Raw genomic sequence first — 18704 nt, 5'->3', positions numbered from 1 at the left:
CCCCCCCCCCCCCCCCACCTCCCCCCACCTCCCTCTTCCGCCATTTTGGCGTTGAGGGGGTGACTTGGGGCCGCTTCTTCGGAAAAGCGGTCCGGTGGCTTCCCGGCGATAAAACTGGGTTTTAAACGAGTCCGGGGGGAAGCGGGTGTTCCCTCGTGAGGTGTGCTTAACTGTCGACACACAGCTCGTTTGTCAGCTTAATGTTTCCCCTTTCAGAATAAAGAGAAACGAGCAGTGCGTGGTAATCTGTCAAAAGGGCCTGAAATTGCCAAGAAGCCACGGTGAGAGCTTGTTTTCACTCATGGACATGAGAATCAGATGGCTCCGTGCCCTGCCCCTCACCAGCAACGCCTTTAGCCTCTGGCATCCACCCCCTGTGCTGTCTGAGGAGAGAGGTGTGTGGTGACAAACATAGCCACAAAGCCAGCCAGACAGATCCCGAGCAAAAGGAGGCCGAACGGTTATTTTTGCTAAAATTCTCCAAGTCAGAGGCCATAATACTTGTAGCTGTTTGACCGAATTCACCTGAAGACTCTTCTGTGGAGCTGCTGGTGGATGGGGCCCAGCCTGGGGGGTGCCGTGCGGATCACCTACGAACACCAGACAAACAGCAAAACGCAGAAACTCAGTGGCGTGTGGGGCAGCATTGTCAGAGCTGGTCTCTGCCATCAGCACTGTGGGCTGTCCTGCGCTTTCTGCCCTGAGATCCTGAGTTTGTCGTCTGTGTTCTGATGGCGTTGCTACATGAGTCACGTTTAACATCATGTTTTTAAATGGTTAAACATGGGATCTTTTGTTTAATTCGTGTTAATCTGTATGATCTGTTTGCCTGTGGTTCCACGCTTGGTTACATTGATCCCACTCGAAACTGTACAGCATGTACCCAAAGAGATAGGTTTGGCTTTCATTTACACAGGGACCCTTTATAATGCTCCAGCAGGTCAAGACGGTGGCTCTCTTCTGTTACCAGGGTGTTCAGTGGATGCTGACCTCACTCGGCCTGCTCTAGAGATGATATGCTTTACCCTGGGGAGCTGCCTGTTTTTCTTCTGTGTCAGTTGATAAGCAGAGTCTGGGGCATTCTGTTAAGTGTTTCTACAAGGGCAGTGTGTGTTTGTGTATCTGCAAGTGTATGACTAGTTGCATGTGCTCTATGGCTTTTTTTCTTCTCATAAAATACTTTGTGAGAGAGCTTCCAACTGTTCTGAACCCAAACTGGAGCAGGCTGGGGCTAAGCACTACTGGTAATTTTTTTTTCCTCAGGTATCAGACTAGAAATTTGGTTGATTTTCTGCAATTAGCAGATTCGTTTTGGATGACTGGAGAGATGTTCTGGGCTAAATCAAGTCTTTTTACTGAAGTGCAGCTGTAGATGATACTTGGTTTTGAGACACAAAACAAATATTCCGAGGCAGCCTTTATTTGAGATGCAATGAAAAAAAAAATTGGAAAATCAGCTCCATCAGTCATTGCTTGCAGGCATCATTCCTTTGTCTGGATCAACGTTTATTTTCTGAAGTCTGTTTCTTGATAGTACTAATATGATTATCCCACTTTTCTATACAACAATAGCAATCCGATTTCAAAGCATATTTGTAAATACCACGGCCTTTCACATTTAAATGTATTTCCAGTGTTGCACAGCTGGATCACACACGCATCTTTTCTCTCAAGTAGACTCAGTATGTTATCAAGCTTTGGTTCTCCTAGCTAAGCCTTTACATGAATTGCGTTGCAGAGGTGATCAGGGATTAGAAAACTTTTGGAAGGTTTAAAGTGAGTTGTATCTGTTCTCAGTTAAGTTCTGGAGAAATGTCTGATGCCCTAAAGCACCTCGTTAAAGCCTAGCCTCTAGAGTATGCATTTCAGCCAGCCCTGGGGTAAACATCCCACCTTGTTTTCAGCAAACCCACCAGAACGCAGGAGGTGGTGTTTACACCAACACGAGCCGTGGGTGCAGCCTAGCTTACGCTGCCTCCTTGCTCCAGCTACTTGCCTGTTGCACCGCTAGCTACTGTGAGAAGTCTCTCTGGGGAACATCAAGGAGGGCAGCCGTGTCCTGGGACTTCCAGGGGTGTTGGCCTGGGTGCCTGGAGGACAGAAGAGGGTGCCGGAGGAAAGCCCTGCAGGCTAGCTGAGAGAGGGCCCGTCGCAGAGCAGCGGTGAGCAGGTTACCCAGCCTTGTTCCCCTCAACGCTGGGTGAGCACGGCAGGAAAAGTAGAGGGATGCTCGTTCAGCAAGACTTGGTTCAGGTCACAAGATTAGAAATAATGGGTCATGAGCAAAGCAGTGTAAACAACCCTGTTCCACCTTGAGCAAGCGTCTCTGTTTCAGCTGCTGAGCTGTCTTACCTGGGATCCCACCGACGTGTCCTGACTGTTGGGGGTGAGGGCTCACACTGGCTTCTGGGCGCAGCCTCGAGCAGGAAGACACGAGAGAGGCTGGGGACTGATGATCCCCACCTCCGTAGGACGGTGCCATGCTCAGTAGACCCTCCGAGATCCCACCTACTATCTCGCTGTGTAGCATGAACGGGATTAAAGAGCCTCTGCAGCAACCTTGCCATAGACACCCCACTCTGCTCCAGGCACCGCTTTAGTCCGGCCGTTCACCTTCTGCTTCCTGGGAAGAATGAATGCCGTGTCAGTGACTCACCTCGCATTTTGCATCCGCCTCGAGAGAGGGATTTGGGGGTGCTGGACGGTTCCTCTAATTATTAGGGGCTGCATGCCCTGGGATGCTTAAAAACTACGGCAGTACTGCCTCTGCCTGCTCCGGGGTCACGCTTACCTTTCTGTGGTCCACACAACCACCCAGCCGGACAAACGTGGTCGGATGAGGTGTGCACGCACGTCTGCACTGTCCGAATTACCCAGGGAATTACCCTGGGCACACACTGGAGGTCAGAGGCAAGCGGTGACAGCGCAGGGACACTGAGCTAGCAGGAACCACCTGTAACTCCCACTGGGAAGAGGGAAAGCACAGAGTAACTCCAGCTGCTCCCTCCTCCTGGGGCTGCAACAGTGCTAGTACAGTGATATCCCACCCGCGACCTGGGGGGCCCCGATGCTCTTCTTAGTCAACGAGAGCTGCTCTCTCTCCTGAACAGAGCACAGGGAGGCAAAACCACAAGGCACTACCCAAGCCTCGGGTCTGCAATTATATCTACAGCCTGTAAAAATTAAGGACTGCTGATCTACAGCCAAGATTTATTGCCACCCTGCTGGGGAAGGGATTCCTTCCCTTTCAGCACAGCTATTCAGCCTGTGCCTCTGAGTAAAGCTTGCCAGTGTTGCTTCAGGATTTAGCAAAACACTTGAGGCTCAGTTACCTTAAATTAAATCTCATGCTTACATGTGCTGCTAGATCCAGACCTGCTGTCCTGCATTGTAATTCCTCAGCTCCCATAGATTTCAGCGAAAGATAAGGACATTGGACACCTTCGATAATTCATTGTACCTCAAAGACTTGGTCCCCTGCGTATGTGGTACTTGGGTTAGCTTCATCCTCATCAGCTGTTTGACTCAGGAGGTGGAGGGTAGTGCTTCTCAGCGATGAAAAACAAGTTGAAGTGAGGCAGAAAAATCTGTGATAAATTAGTGTGGCAAGTGTTAATGGGGCCAAATGTCCTGAGTTTATTGGATTAGGGAAGTCAAACTAATTTTAAAATTATGCCTAGAGAGTGGGAAACTAGGTATCGTTAGCCATTTATCTGACACAACAGAAAAGTCTTAATGGCTGTCATCTCAGCACATTAGGAAAACACTGTCAAAACTCTTGCTGACAAGATGCTTTCTCAGGGATTATTAATTATATTGCATTATTGGCCAACCACAGTATAAGAACACATTTCGCATGTTAACTAAAGTGCAACGACCATTTAGCTAATAAGTATGACTCGGTCTTTTAAATTTTCTTAATGATTAGCAACTTAGTAAAACTGTTACGCTGAGAGATAAAAATAACGATTCAACAAGCTGTGTCTCAAGAACGAGTTTTAACTGGAACTTGCATGTGGCAAGGACAGATAAAGCGTGCATTCCTAATTACCAGCCTGATGTGACAAAAGTAAACGTATCGGCAGATTTAACCAACTCGTATGGCCCCTTCCTGCATTGTCATACATGGTAAAAGCGCCAGCCCAGCGTATCGGCTTAATCCTTCCACCGCAGCCCTGGTGAGGACAGGGGTTGCTGCAGCCTTCGGCAGCACCGAGCTCTGCACCCTGCTGCAACCATTAGCAGAATTGATTTGAAACATCCCGGGATGAGCAAAGCATCATCTCCAGGGGAATATACTAATAAATGAAATGATAATAGTAAAATGCACGAAGGCACATTGTCCGGTTGTGGCCCAAGAAGGTCAGAGAGGGTCCCTGCTGGGAGGTCTCAGCCTGGAAGGAGAAGACTGACTTCCCTTCCACACAGCAGCTGCTGCAAGGAAGAACAACCTGAAACTCGGCACCGACCGAGCGCGGGGAGCGTCTCGTTAGCCTGCAGGATTCACGGCATGCTGGCAGCAGACTGGGAAAAAAATAATAATTATTGGCACGTGAAGTCTGCTAGCTCTGAGCCTCCTGCTTCAAACTACATGGTCTTTACTATAGCTCAGCCAAAAGCTTCACAGAGGTGTGGGATGAAATGAAGAGAGAAAGCCTGATTAAATATACACACGGCTTTCAGCTGACAACCGTTTTTATAGAGTCATTTTAATTAAGTGCCTGTGAACCCCCAGGCAGATCTTCCAGGAAGTTCAGGAATATAGCTGTGGGTAATGTTAGTGTTGTGGGCTGTGTTAAACTAACGCATGTGCTGCACTACAGTTATTGGATCAGGCTTTCCCTGTCATTCACCTAGTAACACACAGGAAAACAAAGACTGGTTGCTCAGAGTGTTTCTAAATAAATGACCCCTCACCGCTGAGTTACTGACGGTGTCACTGACCGATGCCCCTCAGGCGTTAGGACGAAACTCAGCAGAAGTTTAGCGAAGCAGTTTTGGACAGCCTGTCTCATGCTAAAACCACCTGTACGGCCGTTGTGCGGCCGTAGCTTGAGCCGTTGTGTTTGTACAGACTGGTTGGCTCACAAGGACTGAGCGGGGATGTCCAGGACCGCAGTGCCAGCACCCTCCCTGCCACCCTGCCTCTGCTGTCCCATCCTCCTGTTCCTGGAAGGAATCCAGCCTGGCTCTGCTTTCAGAGCAGGGACAAATCTGCTTTGCACCCCATCCCTCCCCGAATGCTCCTCCCGCCTATCGTCCCTAGAAAAGCCCCAGCACCAAGTTTTAAGCTGCACCGACATCCATGCAAGCGGAGGTACGCTTTACAGTGGGCTTTTACAGGTGGGCCGTGGGGATTGCTGAGGTTAGGCACCGGCACACCTCCAGTGAGTCTTCATCCCGACCAGAATCGGCTCCCACTGGCTCCAGGGCTGCCTCCCAGCCCTGCAGTCTCACCCCTGGACCATCCATTTCAAAGGGATTTAGTTGAGGGATTGTACAGCAGTTACCACCCGCGGAGCAAATGTGTCCTGCCAGGAAAATACCTCCCATCTGGAGTTACACATATGTCGGAGATGTAGAGGGAAAAATACCCCAACAGCACAAACCATCACATGCCATAGATGTTGTTCATTGTCACTTTTATGTAACAGACATACATAACATTGCTGAAAGCAAGAACCCATCTTTTTTCCCCCCTCCTTTTTTTACATTCAGACAAGTCATCGTAATATTTAACTAACTGCAGTAGACACCATGGAGAGCTTCTGAGCCTGTCTTCTCGGCTAGTCTCACCTGGGGAGACCTGTTTGCAACACACAGACTTGACGGTTTGACCCAGAGCCTGCACCCCAGCTCTGCTACTCTCTTCTGTGCGCCGCAGCCCGAGCCCTGGTTCTCACCCCCCCCGCACGCCCCGTGTCAGTCCCACGTCCCCCACCACTGTAGCACACGACAGCATTGACCCAGTTCTCCTCCAGTTAAATCCCAGCAGTCACTCCAGGAAAGCTTTTGGTGCAATCTTATTGCTTCAGTGCACATACTGGGGCCAGACGCTTGTCCCAGTGGACCTCGTGGCTACGCTTCCAGTCACTTGGAAGGGACCAGAGTTTGCTTTAGGGTCTTAATACCAAGAGAGTAAAGTCTACAAAGGAAAGATGTCCAGGCACAAGGAAAGGAGCATCAACCTTCCCTAAAACCAAACCCATAGCAGCAGCCGGTGATCCTCCTTAGCCTGTTGATTCTCATGCTTTTCATTTTGCTTGATCCTCTGTTACATTACGGTCACTGCTTCACTGGCAGTCGTGATGAGCTCGCAGTGACCGAGCAATGCTGGTGTTCCATCTCTAAATAAATAATGGGTTTCTATCCTGAGAAAGTTGCCAGAGAGTAACCTGGTATCACAACAAAGAACATGCAAATCTTAAAAGTCAAGCAAACAGAGAGCAGGCTTTTACAATGATTCCAACATATCCCCCCCCAAAAAGGAAGAAAAATCCTTGCAGTTTGATTTTGGCACATAAAAGTGTCTCATAAAGAAGCAACACGAGCACAAACAAGGCTGTAGAAACAACACAACCTCCTGCCTGCGCACTATCTTGGCAGAAGCACATCCAGCCAGCAGAACCGTAAGTGGTGCAAAGTGGGGGTCGGATGAGTGGGGCACCTTCCAGTTAACGCTGCGATACCCATTTTCCGTTTTGGGTTATCATTAATTGTTACGGTACGGGCAGCCCGAGGCCTCGGCTGAAGCTGGAGCCTGTGTGTCTAAGCATTGTACGGAAGGAAGGGAAGGCGGACGCAGAGGGTGGGGAAGGAGGAGCAGCGAGGAGAGGTGACCTGGCGATGGTCACAGCGTGGAAGGGATGGCAGCAGGACTTGTGTCTCCTGACCTGGGGACCAGGAGTGCCCGGGCCCGTTGTGTGGTCAATGATGTGCTGTGTCCTGTGCTGCAGCAGACGTAAGGGAGCGGGGAGAGACTTCCTAGGAGGAAAGAGGAGGTAAATAGTCTGGCTGAAACAAAAGGAAAAAAGTGCATGTCAGCCTAGCCAGAGTTTCTAAGATTCTCCTAAGAAATGTTGTGACTTGAGAAATCCTTATGAGATGGGAGCGCGTTTCCATAATGCGCGGATAGCAAAGCAAGTGAGGTGCATCCCAGCCGATTCAGGTGGGATCCACCTTCTTCCTCTGCACAGGCAAGGAGAAGGGGGAGTTTGCTCAGTCTGTTTTCCTTAGCACCTCGGGCCGTGAGTGCTGTGTGCTGGTGGCACAACTGCACTACCACTTGGTTTCTCAAGGCGTCAGATCGCCCAGCAGAAGGAAGCAGCAAGCATGGGACAAAAAGGGGAAAACATGAGGCTACAGCATCAGCCGACCCCTCTTTCCTTCATTCCAGCTGAGTGATGACCCTGCTCAGTGTAATGCTTTGCCAACTAGTAAGATCATCGGTCCCACCGGGCTCTTCCAGTGGGGCATGGAGACACACGTGTAGCGTATTCCTCCCGTCCTTTCCCTGGCTCTTCCTGCAGCCCAGTTGTACCGAGTATTTCAGAGTAAAATGCCAGGTTAGCACCTGCGGCTCAGAGGTGTGAGCCGCAGCAGCCAGAAGGCATCTGATGGACGGGTCCTCCTGGTCTGCCAGCTGCAAGGTTTTTGTGAAATGAGACTTTTGCCCAACGTTCTTCCTGCGGTGCCTGAAGGAGGTCCACGCTCAGTCCCTCCTTTCTGGGTGCGTGGCGATGCCTATGCCTCCTCGCTGCCTCGCAGGTCTTCCAGCTCAATCATGGCTTTGGCCGGGAACTTCTTGCGGCGGAACACAGCTGCGATCTCCTCAAAGGACTTCCCTTTCGTCTCTGGTACTTTGAAGTATGCAAACAGAAAGAAGACTAGAAGCAGAGCCGCGAAGATCACAAACACGTACGGTCCGCACAGATCCTGCAGTGGGAGAAGTGAGAACAGGGGACGCTTCCATCAGCACCGCAGAGATGGTTTCCCCTTCCTACCCCGGGGGGCTGAGATGCCCGGCAGGGCTTGGGGATGGAGATCTGGGAGGCACGTCCGCATCCCGCTGGGCTGCTTTGGGAGCCCAGCGGTGGGATGGTGCCAGTCATTTATTTGTACGGTTCTAGAGGGATTTCTTACCGCTATGTACTGGAAACACATTCCCACGATGAAGTTGCAGGCCCAGTTGCAGAAGCCGGCGACCGCGATGGCGGCGGGGCGCGGGCCTTGGCTGAACAGTTCGGCTACGATAAACCAGGGGATGGGCCCAGGCCCGACTTCAAAGAAGATGACGAAGAGGAAGATCGCAACCATGCTGACATAGCTCATCCAGGTAAACTGGCTCTGCAAGAGGGTGCGCTTGCTGTTACGGTCCCAACACGACTCTCATTAATTATCACTAATTACCTTAAATAGGCTTCTTTTTCAGAAATTTCTTTCTATTCAGACAAGTGGGGACTGGACATGAATAATTAAAGCTCTAAACTCTTGTGCCAGGAGCCAGCTGGGCGTGTGGTGCCAGCGTTGCCGCTTGCAGAGGGATGTTGGAGCTCGCAGCTATCAGCTCTGCTGTACCTCAGAGCCCTCTCCTTGCCTGCGGGATGGCCAGAAAGAGGCAAGTTGTCTTTAATAACCAGGGTGTGCAGTAAAGGAGGCCACCCCCTATCTGGTTATACATCTTGACAGGAACTTGCGCCAGTGGTTTGGACTGACTTTGATGGGGACCGGCTCCATCCTCTGCCTGTTCTGCCCCATGTCTCACAGTCTGACCCCCCTCCTGGGTGTCAGACGGAATAACTTGTCCCTTTTTTTATGACAAGATGCTAGTCTAGCATCCCTGCACCAAGCCAGGGAGATGCAGGTTGAGGGTTTAGGGCACACACCGTTTGCACGCGGAGGTGTGCCCTGGGTTTTCTTAGCAGGCGGTTATGCCGTGGGAATAGCGCAGTTGCTGTGCAAAGGAGCTGAGGTTGTCAGCGGACTCAGGGAGGGGACAGGGGACACACGGACTCGGGGAGGGGACAGGGGGACACACGTCCTTTCTGGCAGAACTGGGGTATCTCAGGGGCCAAGGAGCGCAATGTCCTCAGGCACTGCTGTAACCAGCAGAGATGGCTCCAGCTGTGGCCCCTTTGTCCCTTCTAAGAACAAATGTTTACTGAAGTTCTTTGAGATGAAAATGCAAAATGTTCACTTTAAAAGACGGTTTGTCTTCTCTTGTTTGCAAACCATGGAGAAAAAATGGAGAGAAATTCTTACCAGGAGCACAAGTCCAACTGTCATGGCCATGGCGCTTATTAACATGCCCATCAAACCAGCCAGGAACAGGGACCGCCTGCCCGCCTTCTCCACCAGAAAGACCTGTAGAAACACGTGCAGCAGCTCAGCCTCCAGCACCGCCGCTCTCAGGAGGTTCGATCAGGTCCATTAGCAACGAGCAACCTGTTACCACTACCGCACTGCGCTCCTGCTCTTTTAGCTCTTGTGGTAGAGATTTGTGTGCTGGTTTCCAAGTGTCAGAAACTCTGCTGGTGGCTGGTAGGGAGCCAGGCTGAGCAGCCACCCTGCCAAGGGCAAGGCAAAACCACATATACTCAGACCTCATGCATTTCCAAGCTCTCAGGACTTCCCACTGCTCCTACCCCTGTATTGCTGACTATGGACTTTTTTCTCTCTTTTCTTTTTTTTTTTCCCCGGGAAGAATAAACTTACTAGGTCTGCATTAGTTCAGAAGCAGCCTTCAAAATATAGCATGATTCAAGGTGACATCGTGGGCCATTGCACCTTGCCTGCCCTAGGGCAGGGATAGTTGTGTAGCAGGATTGTGGAGTCAGGATTTTTCCTCCAATTGCTCCCAGACTCCTTTTGCTTCCCTGGTAGCCGCAAGGGTTAGCTTGCTCTTTCTCAACTCCTCTTGGTGGACTCCAGTCATCTCACCCAGCTTTTGCCATCTAAGTCTGTACCAATCACTTCACCCAAGGGGGAGATGTGGGTAACTCCAGAGGACGGTGCATCGGGCCTGCCCTAAAATACCGTGCACCGGCCTCTGAAGCTGCCTACTCCTTCCCCTCTGCTTGAAAGGACACCTTTGGCCATCAGCTCAACCTTTCCTGTCATTACAGCAAGTGATTTATGCTTCTACAAGACGATCTCTTTTGCCGGAGGCAGTTCATCCTGCTAACTCATGAAATTACTGAGGGCAAGCCTCTGCGCTCCCTTCTCCCCTTGCCAAGGTCCACCCGGCTGTCAGCACTTCTGCCTTTTGATCGGGGTCTGTCATTTATTGACAAACGCAGGTAATTTTTAAGTGCTCGTGGCCAAAAGAAGCAAAGAGCAAATGCCCCAGGCTGCAAGTACCGTAGCCCCGGGGTGGAGATTGAACTGCAGGAGACCCTCCAAGCTGGAGAAATACGTCTTCCAGCCGCACGTCTCCATGCCTCATTTCACAATAAACAGCACGGCTTCTCCTCCGTACGGGAACTGTGATAGTCTTCCTCTAAAGCAGGTTCATCCTAAGACCTCCTATCATCTCACGCACGCTGGACTGAGATCTCTTAGAGCTGTGTATTTCTGCCTTGCAGCTAGTCCTGCTTCATGGTGGGTAAAAGTCCTTTGCTGCCTAAGTCTCTCTAGAGAGGTGAGGGAAATGGGCTTGGCATTTCCCGATCTTCTTATATTAATGGCCACATTAAAAAAATAATTGCCTGCCGATAGGAATTGCGTTAATACTCTCAGGAGAGAGACAAACGAAGGGAAAGGCTGTGAAAATGGAACAATCCTTTTGTTGCTGCAGAGCACTGCATAGATATGATGAGGATAGGCGCTAGATTACTTTTATTACTGTGCAATAGCCTTTGGATATCACTCGTGGAGGTGCGATGTACATACAGAAGACAATTTGAAAGATGACAGGTAAGAGGCAGATCGTGAGCTGCTGGCTTCCCCATTGCAACCCCAATGCCCTGCCTGCTCCCCGAGGGGAATAGGACCCGCAGAATTTCAGTTTCAAAGGCAACTGTTATTCTGGGGGGAAATGCTGAGCTACCAGAGCTTCCCTGAACACGGTGATGCAGTTTTCACTCATTAGGCATTTAGCAGTGCTGTTTGATACAACGGGCTGTGTTTCAAGTTTTGATTTTTCAGACGAGACTTGCCCAGGGAATGATTGTTCCTGTAAGGTGTGCGTGCAGGGTCAGCCCTGCAAAACTGCAAATCCCAGTCCCAGCTCCGGGATAAAATCATGTTTCAAAACCGCATTGTAGCTTACATGTTTTTGTCGTCTGGGGGGGCAGAAATATTTACTTACGGAGATAACAGTGAAGACTGTGTTCACCACTCCAACGCCAATGGTTGCGTAAACTGGTTGGTCAACTCCAGCTCTCTCGAAAATGTTTGTAGAGTAGTAAAAGATCTATCAAAATACATTAGGATGAAGGATTAGGCAACGGGGCCGGTGGAACTTTTTGTTCTCTTGAGGGAAGAGTTGCACTTGCCTGCCTGAGATGTGAAGTAATTTAATTATGATTAGTTTTTCAACTTTTAATGGCTTGTTATAATAATTAAAGCTGAAACTTTCAAAGGAGCCTGAGGGAGTTAAAAATCCCATTGAAATTCCCTTCCTGAGCTACTGCATTTGCACATTTAGAACTGTTTTCTTCCATGTAGTCCTGTGTTTCACCTGGAAAGCCAGATCACCAGCACCGAGCGCGGGAGACAAATACCTTAATACGACCGCGTTTTACCGGAATTGGAAAAGATTCTCGCTCCGATGGAATGACTCAAATTTCTCCCTTCTCTCCCAGAATAAGGCAGTTCCTATCCGGTGGAGGTTAAGGGCAGGAGGTAAATGGTGGCTGACCCTGTGGCCGGTGGATGGGGCTGGGCATGGCCTCGAGCCAGGGCAGCTGGGTCCGTGGGGTGCTCGTCCCTGGCTCAGCCCCGCGAGCTGCTCCACTTTGCGATGTGGAAATGCTCTTAGAGTTTTGATAGCTGGTGGGACAGAGGCCTCGACCTTTGTAAAGTTGCCACCAGACTCTCAAAAAGTTGGGTCTTAGCCAGTTTTGAAAAGGAGGCTCCGTGGTCCTGGGTGTAAAATGGCGATTTCTGCTATCCCAGGAGGTGCTGCAAAACCTGTTTAGCTAAAAATAGCTAGAAAACAGTGATTATGTGGTTTCTGGGGCGAGCAGGTAGTCATTAAAGAGAGCAAACCGCTGACGAACTCAGGTATGAGGAGGGTCATGGGAAAGCTCGGCGTGGATCTGCTGTGCCAGCCGGTTTCGTGCTGAACTCCCTCGCACCCTTCTCCCCTCCTGCCCTCCCGCAGCCCGGCTCGGTCCACCTGCAGCACCGACGGCAGTGGCCGAGGAGCCTGCTGCCGTCCCGGGAAAGCCTTCTCTTCGTCCCTACACGGCTTGGATGGAGCCAGCATTGCCTTTTCATGCTCAGCGTGGATTTCTTTAAAGGCAAATCTTTTGGGGGGACTTACTGCATTGATTCCTGAGAACTGCTGAGATATCTGCACCATCAGTGCCACGATGACAGCCTGCCTGTACTTCGAAGAGGTGAAAAGCTGTCTTATGGAGACTTTCTTTTCACTCGTGGCTTCTTGCTTTTCCTTTTCCATCTCAGCAATCTCTTTCATTGGGTCACAGTTTCCTCTGAGCCTTTTTAAACCTTAAGAAAAAGAAAGATCGACACTTTATTTTTAATGCTAGAAAAGGGGTAGAATAAGGACGAGAATCTCGCTAGCCAAAACTCAGAGTGAGCCAACCACATGGCCAGTAGTGTCCTCTTGCTCTGAGGACTCCTACGGCATATCAAGCCCCAGAAGCGTGTCTGCCTGCCAGCTCTGAGACGCCCCACTCCAGCCCTCTCCCTCAGCAATGCTTATTGCTCCCATGCAAACGTGTCTAAATGGGTTCTGGTCCAGAGCTAATTTATACTTCAGCAGCTCAGAGCTGCTTATCTCAGTTTCAGCTGTGTCCTACCATTGACTGCTCTTACTCCTTGCAGAAGCGGCTGGAACCAGCTAAGGAGGGCCACGCTGGAAGACGTGTAAGCGGTTGCAGTAACCGCTGTGGATTTGCTGTGTAGTTGCAAACAGCAGTGAGGATGGGGAGAGCGGCTGTCCCCCAGAAGATGTCATTTTTACACCTGGTTGAAATCCCTTCCAACCGAATGGGGGTTTTGGGGGTGGCATCTGCTAGATGCGATCTCTCTGATGGACACGAGTAACACGCTAAGGCTCACGCTTGCAGCGATGTAGAAGCAAGCATGCCTTAGTCAGTGACTGTATGCAAGTGTCCAAAATCCCTCCTGCAAATGCGCTGCGTGGGATGGAGCAGCTGTACCCAGTTACACGTGTGAGCCCTCAGCTGGGCTTTCCCTTCTGTGTTTAATAATACGCATACTGTAAAAACAACTCCAGACAAACCCACGATGCACGTCTTTCTTACTTTTTTTAGCTTCTTCCACCTTCCCCAGTTTGATGTAAAGGTACCGCGGGCTCTCGGGGCACAGCAGGAGCAGGAAGAACTGCAGGAGGGCAGCCACACCGGAGAGACCGAGGAGCAGGGGCCACATCTCATCATTGCCCAGGAGAAAGTCTAGTCCGAGGACCTGGAATAATTGAGGCATGTCTGAGCGGCTTATTTTGCACGCTAGAAAAAGAAAGCGATCGACCGCTATGGCATTTTGAAGTGACAACCTAGAAGAAAACTAGAAGCGAATACCAATGCTCAGTCCTTAACAATCAGATTTCTTTAGTTATGATGAACATTTACAAGGAGGGAATGAACGGATGGCGTCAAATGTCATGAGCAAGACTTTGGCTGACAGGACAAACCTCTGCAAGTCTGTTCCCTGCCCTGGGGTGACTCGGTCCTCCTTGGGATGTGCCACCGGCGGGAGACCCGTGCCTGGCCAGAACCAGAACCTTGCCAGAACTGCGTAAGCAGCAAGTACAGGCTGCTAACCAGCACGGTCTGAGCACCGGGGCCGCAGTGCAGCATGAGGCTCAGCAAATGGGCTAACTTGAGCTTTGCTTCACTGTGTGATTGTGACACTGAAAAAGGCACTCCAGAGGGGTTGTGAGTACTTGCAACCTTCTACTTTCCACAATTTGTAAAGCATTTTTTGTATCCCCACAGCCAGTGAAGCCGGCAGGACCTACCCTGTAAGCGTATTTTTCCCGCGGTCTGTCCGTAGTCTTTGACTAAATCAGTTTAGTTGAACTTTGTGGTTACGTTAAGTTTCTCTGGATGCGTTGGTTCTTGGTACATTTATGTGCTCATCTGTCACAGAGCTGGGACTCCTGCCACGGTGGGCAATGCTGACGGAGACGCTGGGCTCCCTGCTTCTCTGATGAAGCCATTTCTGAGTACCTGAATATCAGGGATCTCATGTTCAGGATCCAGCCTGACTCTGATGGGATACGTACAAAAACTTTGCAGAGGAGGGAGGAAATTGTTTGCAGAAGTACTTTTTAGTTCATGCGAAGTTGTCTTTGTTAAGGACGCCTCTGACTCAAGGTAGGATTTTAAGCCCATTAGAGCAGATTGCTTCACACTCTCCTTCAGTTTTGGGGTGGAATGCTGAGCGGCACCCCAGCGTATCACTGGGGTATCCCTAATCTCTGAAATACCCTCTCTGGACTCGTGCGCTTTCCTTCTTACCTGGCTGATGAGGATACCCGTGACGATAGCAAGCTGGTGCAACGTCCCCAGCGCTCCTCGAAGGGCCGTGGGCGAGACCTCGCTGACATACATGGGCACGAGTCCGGAGGAGAGCCCTGCACCAAGCACATGCAGGCGTCACCTCTTCTAGACCACAGCTCAGCCACCAGCAGAAACCGCTTCCCAAATGGGGAAGGAGGAGGGAACCCGTCTGCGGCATCCCGTGTGCCACCAAGCCCCTCGTGCCTGGCTGGGAACTCCCCACGCTCTGCAATGGTGCTCAGATATCCCTGGATTCAGAGCCCCAGGCTGGGAAGCCTTTACACTTGAACACACACATACGAGCGTGGAGGAGAGATCGTCCACTGGGAGAAGTTATCACAGAGCAAAGAGCTTTCTTAAAACTTGCCTGGAACCTTCAGAGCGGAGTATTGTATTTGCGTACCAGTAACAGTGATAAGCTGTTACTTCTAAGCTAATTCTAATGTAATTCCCTATTATTTGCCTACTATCTTATCCTCGCTATGTACAGTGCTCCTGTACTATCTGCTAGATAGTACTGTTGTCTAGGGAACCTGTTTAACAGCATGGCTAATAACATACTGTTACAACAGCCACCACCAGGCTCGAGCCTTGAGATACAGAGGAGGGACTCGCTCCTTTCTAGGATATGTAAATAAACCGATTTCACGATAAAGCCAACCCAAATACTTCTGGGAAAGACCCTGGATAGAGAAGGACAGACATAAGGAGAAGAGGGAAACTCCCACTTGTGAAAACCCTTCTGAACTAAAAAAAAAAAAAAAAAAGATTAAAAAATATAGGTAACTCTTAACAGCAACCCTGGACCACCCAACCCCGCCGAGGGGCTGGTTTGCAATGCTTGCCCTGCCTGGACTTACCGCAGTACAGCCCCGTGACAGCTCTCCCGGCGATGATAAGCATGTGAGATGGACCAAATTTCGCCAGCCCCATGAGGAGGTTCCCGGTGATGGAGAGGACGTTCACCACCAGCATGGCTTTCACCCTGCAAGGCAGTAGCGACACAGCTCATTCTGGCACCTCTCTCAGCCAAAGCAGCCATCACAGCATACAAGCAGAGCTATTAAATGACTTCATCAGCACTAGAGGGGAAAAAATAATCATCATAGGCGCTGAAAAATATCGGGCAGGGGTGCAGTCGGGGTAGCTAAAAGTATATTCTACATCCCGCGGAAACACCGTTCAGATGCCCTCCTCTCCCTTTTGCCGTGGAAAGAAAGGGGGAATTTGGAAGTTAATCAAGGCTGCTCATCAGCTGCTTGTCTGAAGTGCTTAAAAGTTGCAATAAAACATCTGATTTATAACTGAGGATTTTAATAAGCTAGACCTCTGTGGTGGTTGGAACAGTATTTTGGAGGTTTGAGGGTTTTTTTTCATTAAATTGGGGAAAATAACACAAACTGTATTTCTATGGGGAGGAAACGGTTCTAGGGGGAAAAAAAAAAATCGAACAAAAAGGTTTGGGCCGTGGCACGCGACTCACAGCACCCAAGCTCCTCTCACCTCCCCAGCCGGTCGCCGATCCACCCCACGGTGAAGGAGGAGACCATGCCGCTGACGGCGAACATGGAGACGGAGAGGGACCAGTACATGGTGAGGACGTGCGCGGAAGCGGCGAGATCCTCCCTGGTGTCAGCTGGGGACGCGAGCGTGCTCTCGGTGGTACCCCAGGGCTCCGTGCCGGGGATGGGGACGGCGCCATCCTCCCCAGCGGCGTCGGTGGCATGTCTGTCCAGGGGGACGATGCCCAGCACGCGCCTGTAGTGGGCTTCTATCACCTGTGATGGGCAAAGAGGAAAAACGCCATCGGCTCAAATCTATAACCACCCTCAAGCCCTGTTTTGGGGGTTTTTTCTGCCTCAGGAAAAGCTTTTCATCACAGGCTCTGCAGGGGTGAAATCTCAGGGTCCTCCCCAGCACCCAGACCCCCAGAGCAGGGAGGGATCCCGAGGGCAGATGCTGAGCAGCCCCCCTCGTCCAACGTCACCCCCCGGGAACGGGGTGAGCCTGGTGTCCGGATTCGGCACCCGTGGAAAGGTGCGGTCCCTCGGTCTGGGCACAGGGACCGTGTTGCAGTGGGGACGGCAGCATGATGTGCAGACCCCCGCTCCTTTCGCCGGGGGGGGGGGTCCTCACCGTTGCCTTATCATGGGGAGATAGTGCCTGGGGAAGGGGCAGAGCCCTCCTGAGGGCTTCTGCAAGGGACAAACCAGCCCTGGCTGCCCTAAAGCCCTTGTCCCTTGGCCGTGCACAGCTTGGGGGGGCTCGGCTTACCTTCTGCGGGGCGTTAATGACACCCAGGCTGTAGCCGTACTGGAAGAAGCCCAACACAGCGGTGAAGACGGAGAGGACCAGTGTTCCCGTGAGGTGCTGGGGGAAGAAGCGGAGAACAGCCTCGTCCCCGTCCAAACCCCTGCCCAAACCTAGTGGGCTGCATCCCAGCCCTGTCCCAAGGGATCCCGCTCCCCGGCTGGCCGGGATAGCGGCACCCAGGGATGCTGCTGCTGCAGCAGAGGTGCCTTGGCCGGCTCCAAAGGAGAGGGGAAAGCCCCTGGGGCTGGGCAGGATGAGGCCCCCAGGGCAGAGCGACGTTGCCCCACAAAGAGCAATCTGTGCCGGGGCTCTCCGGTGCTCCCGGTGAGCCGGAGCTCTGCCCGGTCCGGCAGCGCAGGCAGCGGCAGCAGCGTGTCCTGCCCCATCCCCATCCCCACCACTGAAGCAGGACGGCTAGGAGAAAATGACCACAATAGTGGTTTTTAGCAGTGCTGTTTCAAGTGGTTTTTCTTTCCGTTGCAGTTAAAATTATCCGACGAGCTGACGGAGCTCTTAAAAATAAAAAATAATCCCTTGACCCCTTTGCCCCTGTGCTCAGTATGCAGACATCAAAGAGCAATTAATTAGGGGAGGGGATTTTTTTTGCTGGTTTTGGTCTTGGCAAGCAAGAAATGCCATTGCTCGGTGCTGGGCTCCTGCAGAAATTCTAGCGCAAAAAATACCACCGAGCCACGGTTACCTTCTCTGCTTGCATTTTGCTTTTCTTGTCCATCCCGCAGCTCCTGCGCTGTCCTCCCGGGAGCGGTCGCTGTCCTGGGCTGCGGAGCGAGGTGGGAGCTTGGACAGGGCTGGCTGGGATGGAGGCAGCAAAACTGGCTGGTGCTCTGAGAGATGGGACTATATCAACTCCGGAGTTAATGAGAAACCCAAGCCCTCCATGTGGCCAGCGCTCGGCTCAGAGCAGCCACTACCGGTCCCTGTATTTGGGGACACAAACGAAACAACAGGAGAGCCGCAAAGACATGGAGCGGACCTGGGAAATTCAAAGGATCCAGCTGAAAGGCCGGTTTGGGGCCGTCCCTCGGTCGAACAGTCTGTGGTGTGACATGCCAGGGGACTTGGGAATGTGCTACAGCCTATTTCGAGATGTTCAACACCTTTCTTGCCTTCTGTGCTACATTACAAGCCTCTTGGTGAATTAGCAAGAAGAAACCTTTCCAGCATATGTAGCAAAGAAGCTAGAAAATGACTAAGAGTGTTTTATTTGGATAGCGCTTGGCACCTGCTTTAAAACATATTTATGTGTGTATATAACATACACAGCCAAACGTATATAAATACAGATGTATACAGGTCTCTCTCTCTATGCGTACATACATACCTACATGCACACAGCCCCCTCAACACGTAGCTGTAATGCTGGTACCCACCTGTACGTACGCACCCCGAGCATTCAGAGACGGCTGTGTGTGTATACGGAGATATAACATAGCAAAATTACCCAGAATATGACAATAACGTATGTTTTTGTGAAAAAGCCCACAACAGCGCGAACATTGAGCCTTCCAGCACCACCAGCTGATTGCTGCGCTGTCAAATATTACCGATGCTAGCAAATATTGCCGATCCTAGCAAATATTGCTGATGCTAGAAAATATTACCGATGCTAGCAAATACTACCTACGCTGCCAAGTGTCGCAGCCCTTTGGCTTG

The 18704-nt window shown here is 51.0% G+C and overlaps 2 protein-coding genes across 2 annotated transcripts in view; one reads left to right on the top strand and one right to left on the bottom strand.

Moving 5' to 3' along the window:
* SKIL (SKI like proto-oncogene) overlaps positions 1 to 18704 on the top strand; it is a 237469-nt gene that overhangs the window by 135687 nt on the left and 83078 nt on the right. The gene's annotated exons all lie outside the window — the stretch shown is intronic.
* On the bottom strand, positions 5640 to 17765 carry SLC2A2 (solute carrier family 2 member 2). The gene is made up of 11 exons (XM_049804011.1): positions 17731 to 17765; positions 16992 to 17087; positions 16221 to 16495; positions 15578 to 15702; positions 14676 to 14791; positions 13458 to 13620; positions 12488 to 12675; positions 11309 to 11413; positions 9262 to 9363; positions 8143 to 8346; positions 5640 to 7935 (listed from the first exon to the last, which is right to left on the bottom strand). Exons 1-11 carry the CDS (start codon positions 17761 to 17763, stop codon positions 7744 to 7746), a joined length of 1599 nt encoding a protein of 532 aa, XP_049659968.1. The 5' UTR covers positions 17764 to 17765; the 3' UTR covers positions 5640 to 7743.

This window comes from Accipiter gentilis, chromosome 6, assembly GCF_929443795.1.
Source record: "Accipiter gentilis chromosome 6, bAccGen1.1, whole genome shotgun sequence".
Lineage (NCBI taxonomy): Eukaryota > Metazoa > Chordata > Aves > Accipitriformes > Accipitridae > Astur > Astur gentilis.
Note: the sequence above shows the minus strand (reverse complement) of the source record. Positions and strands in the feature narration are given on the sequence as shown.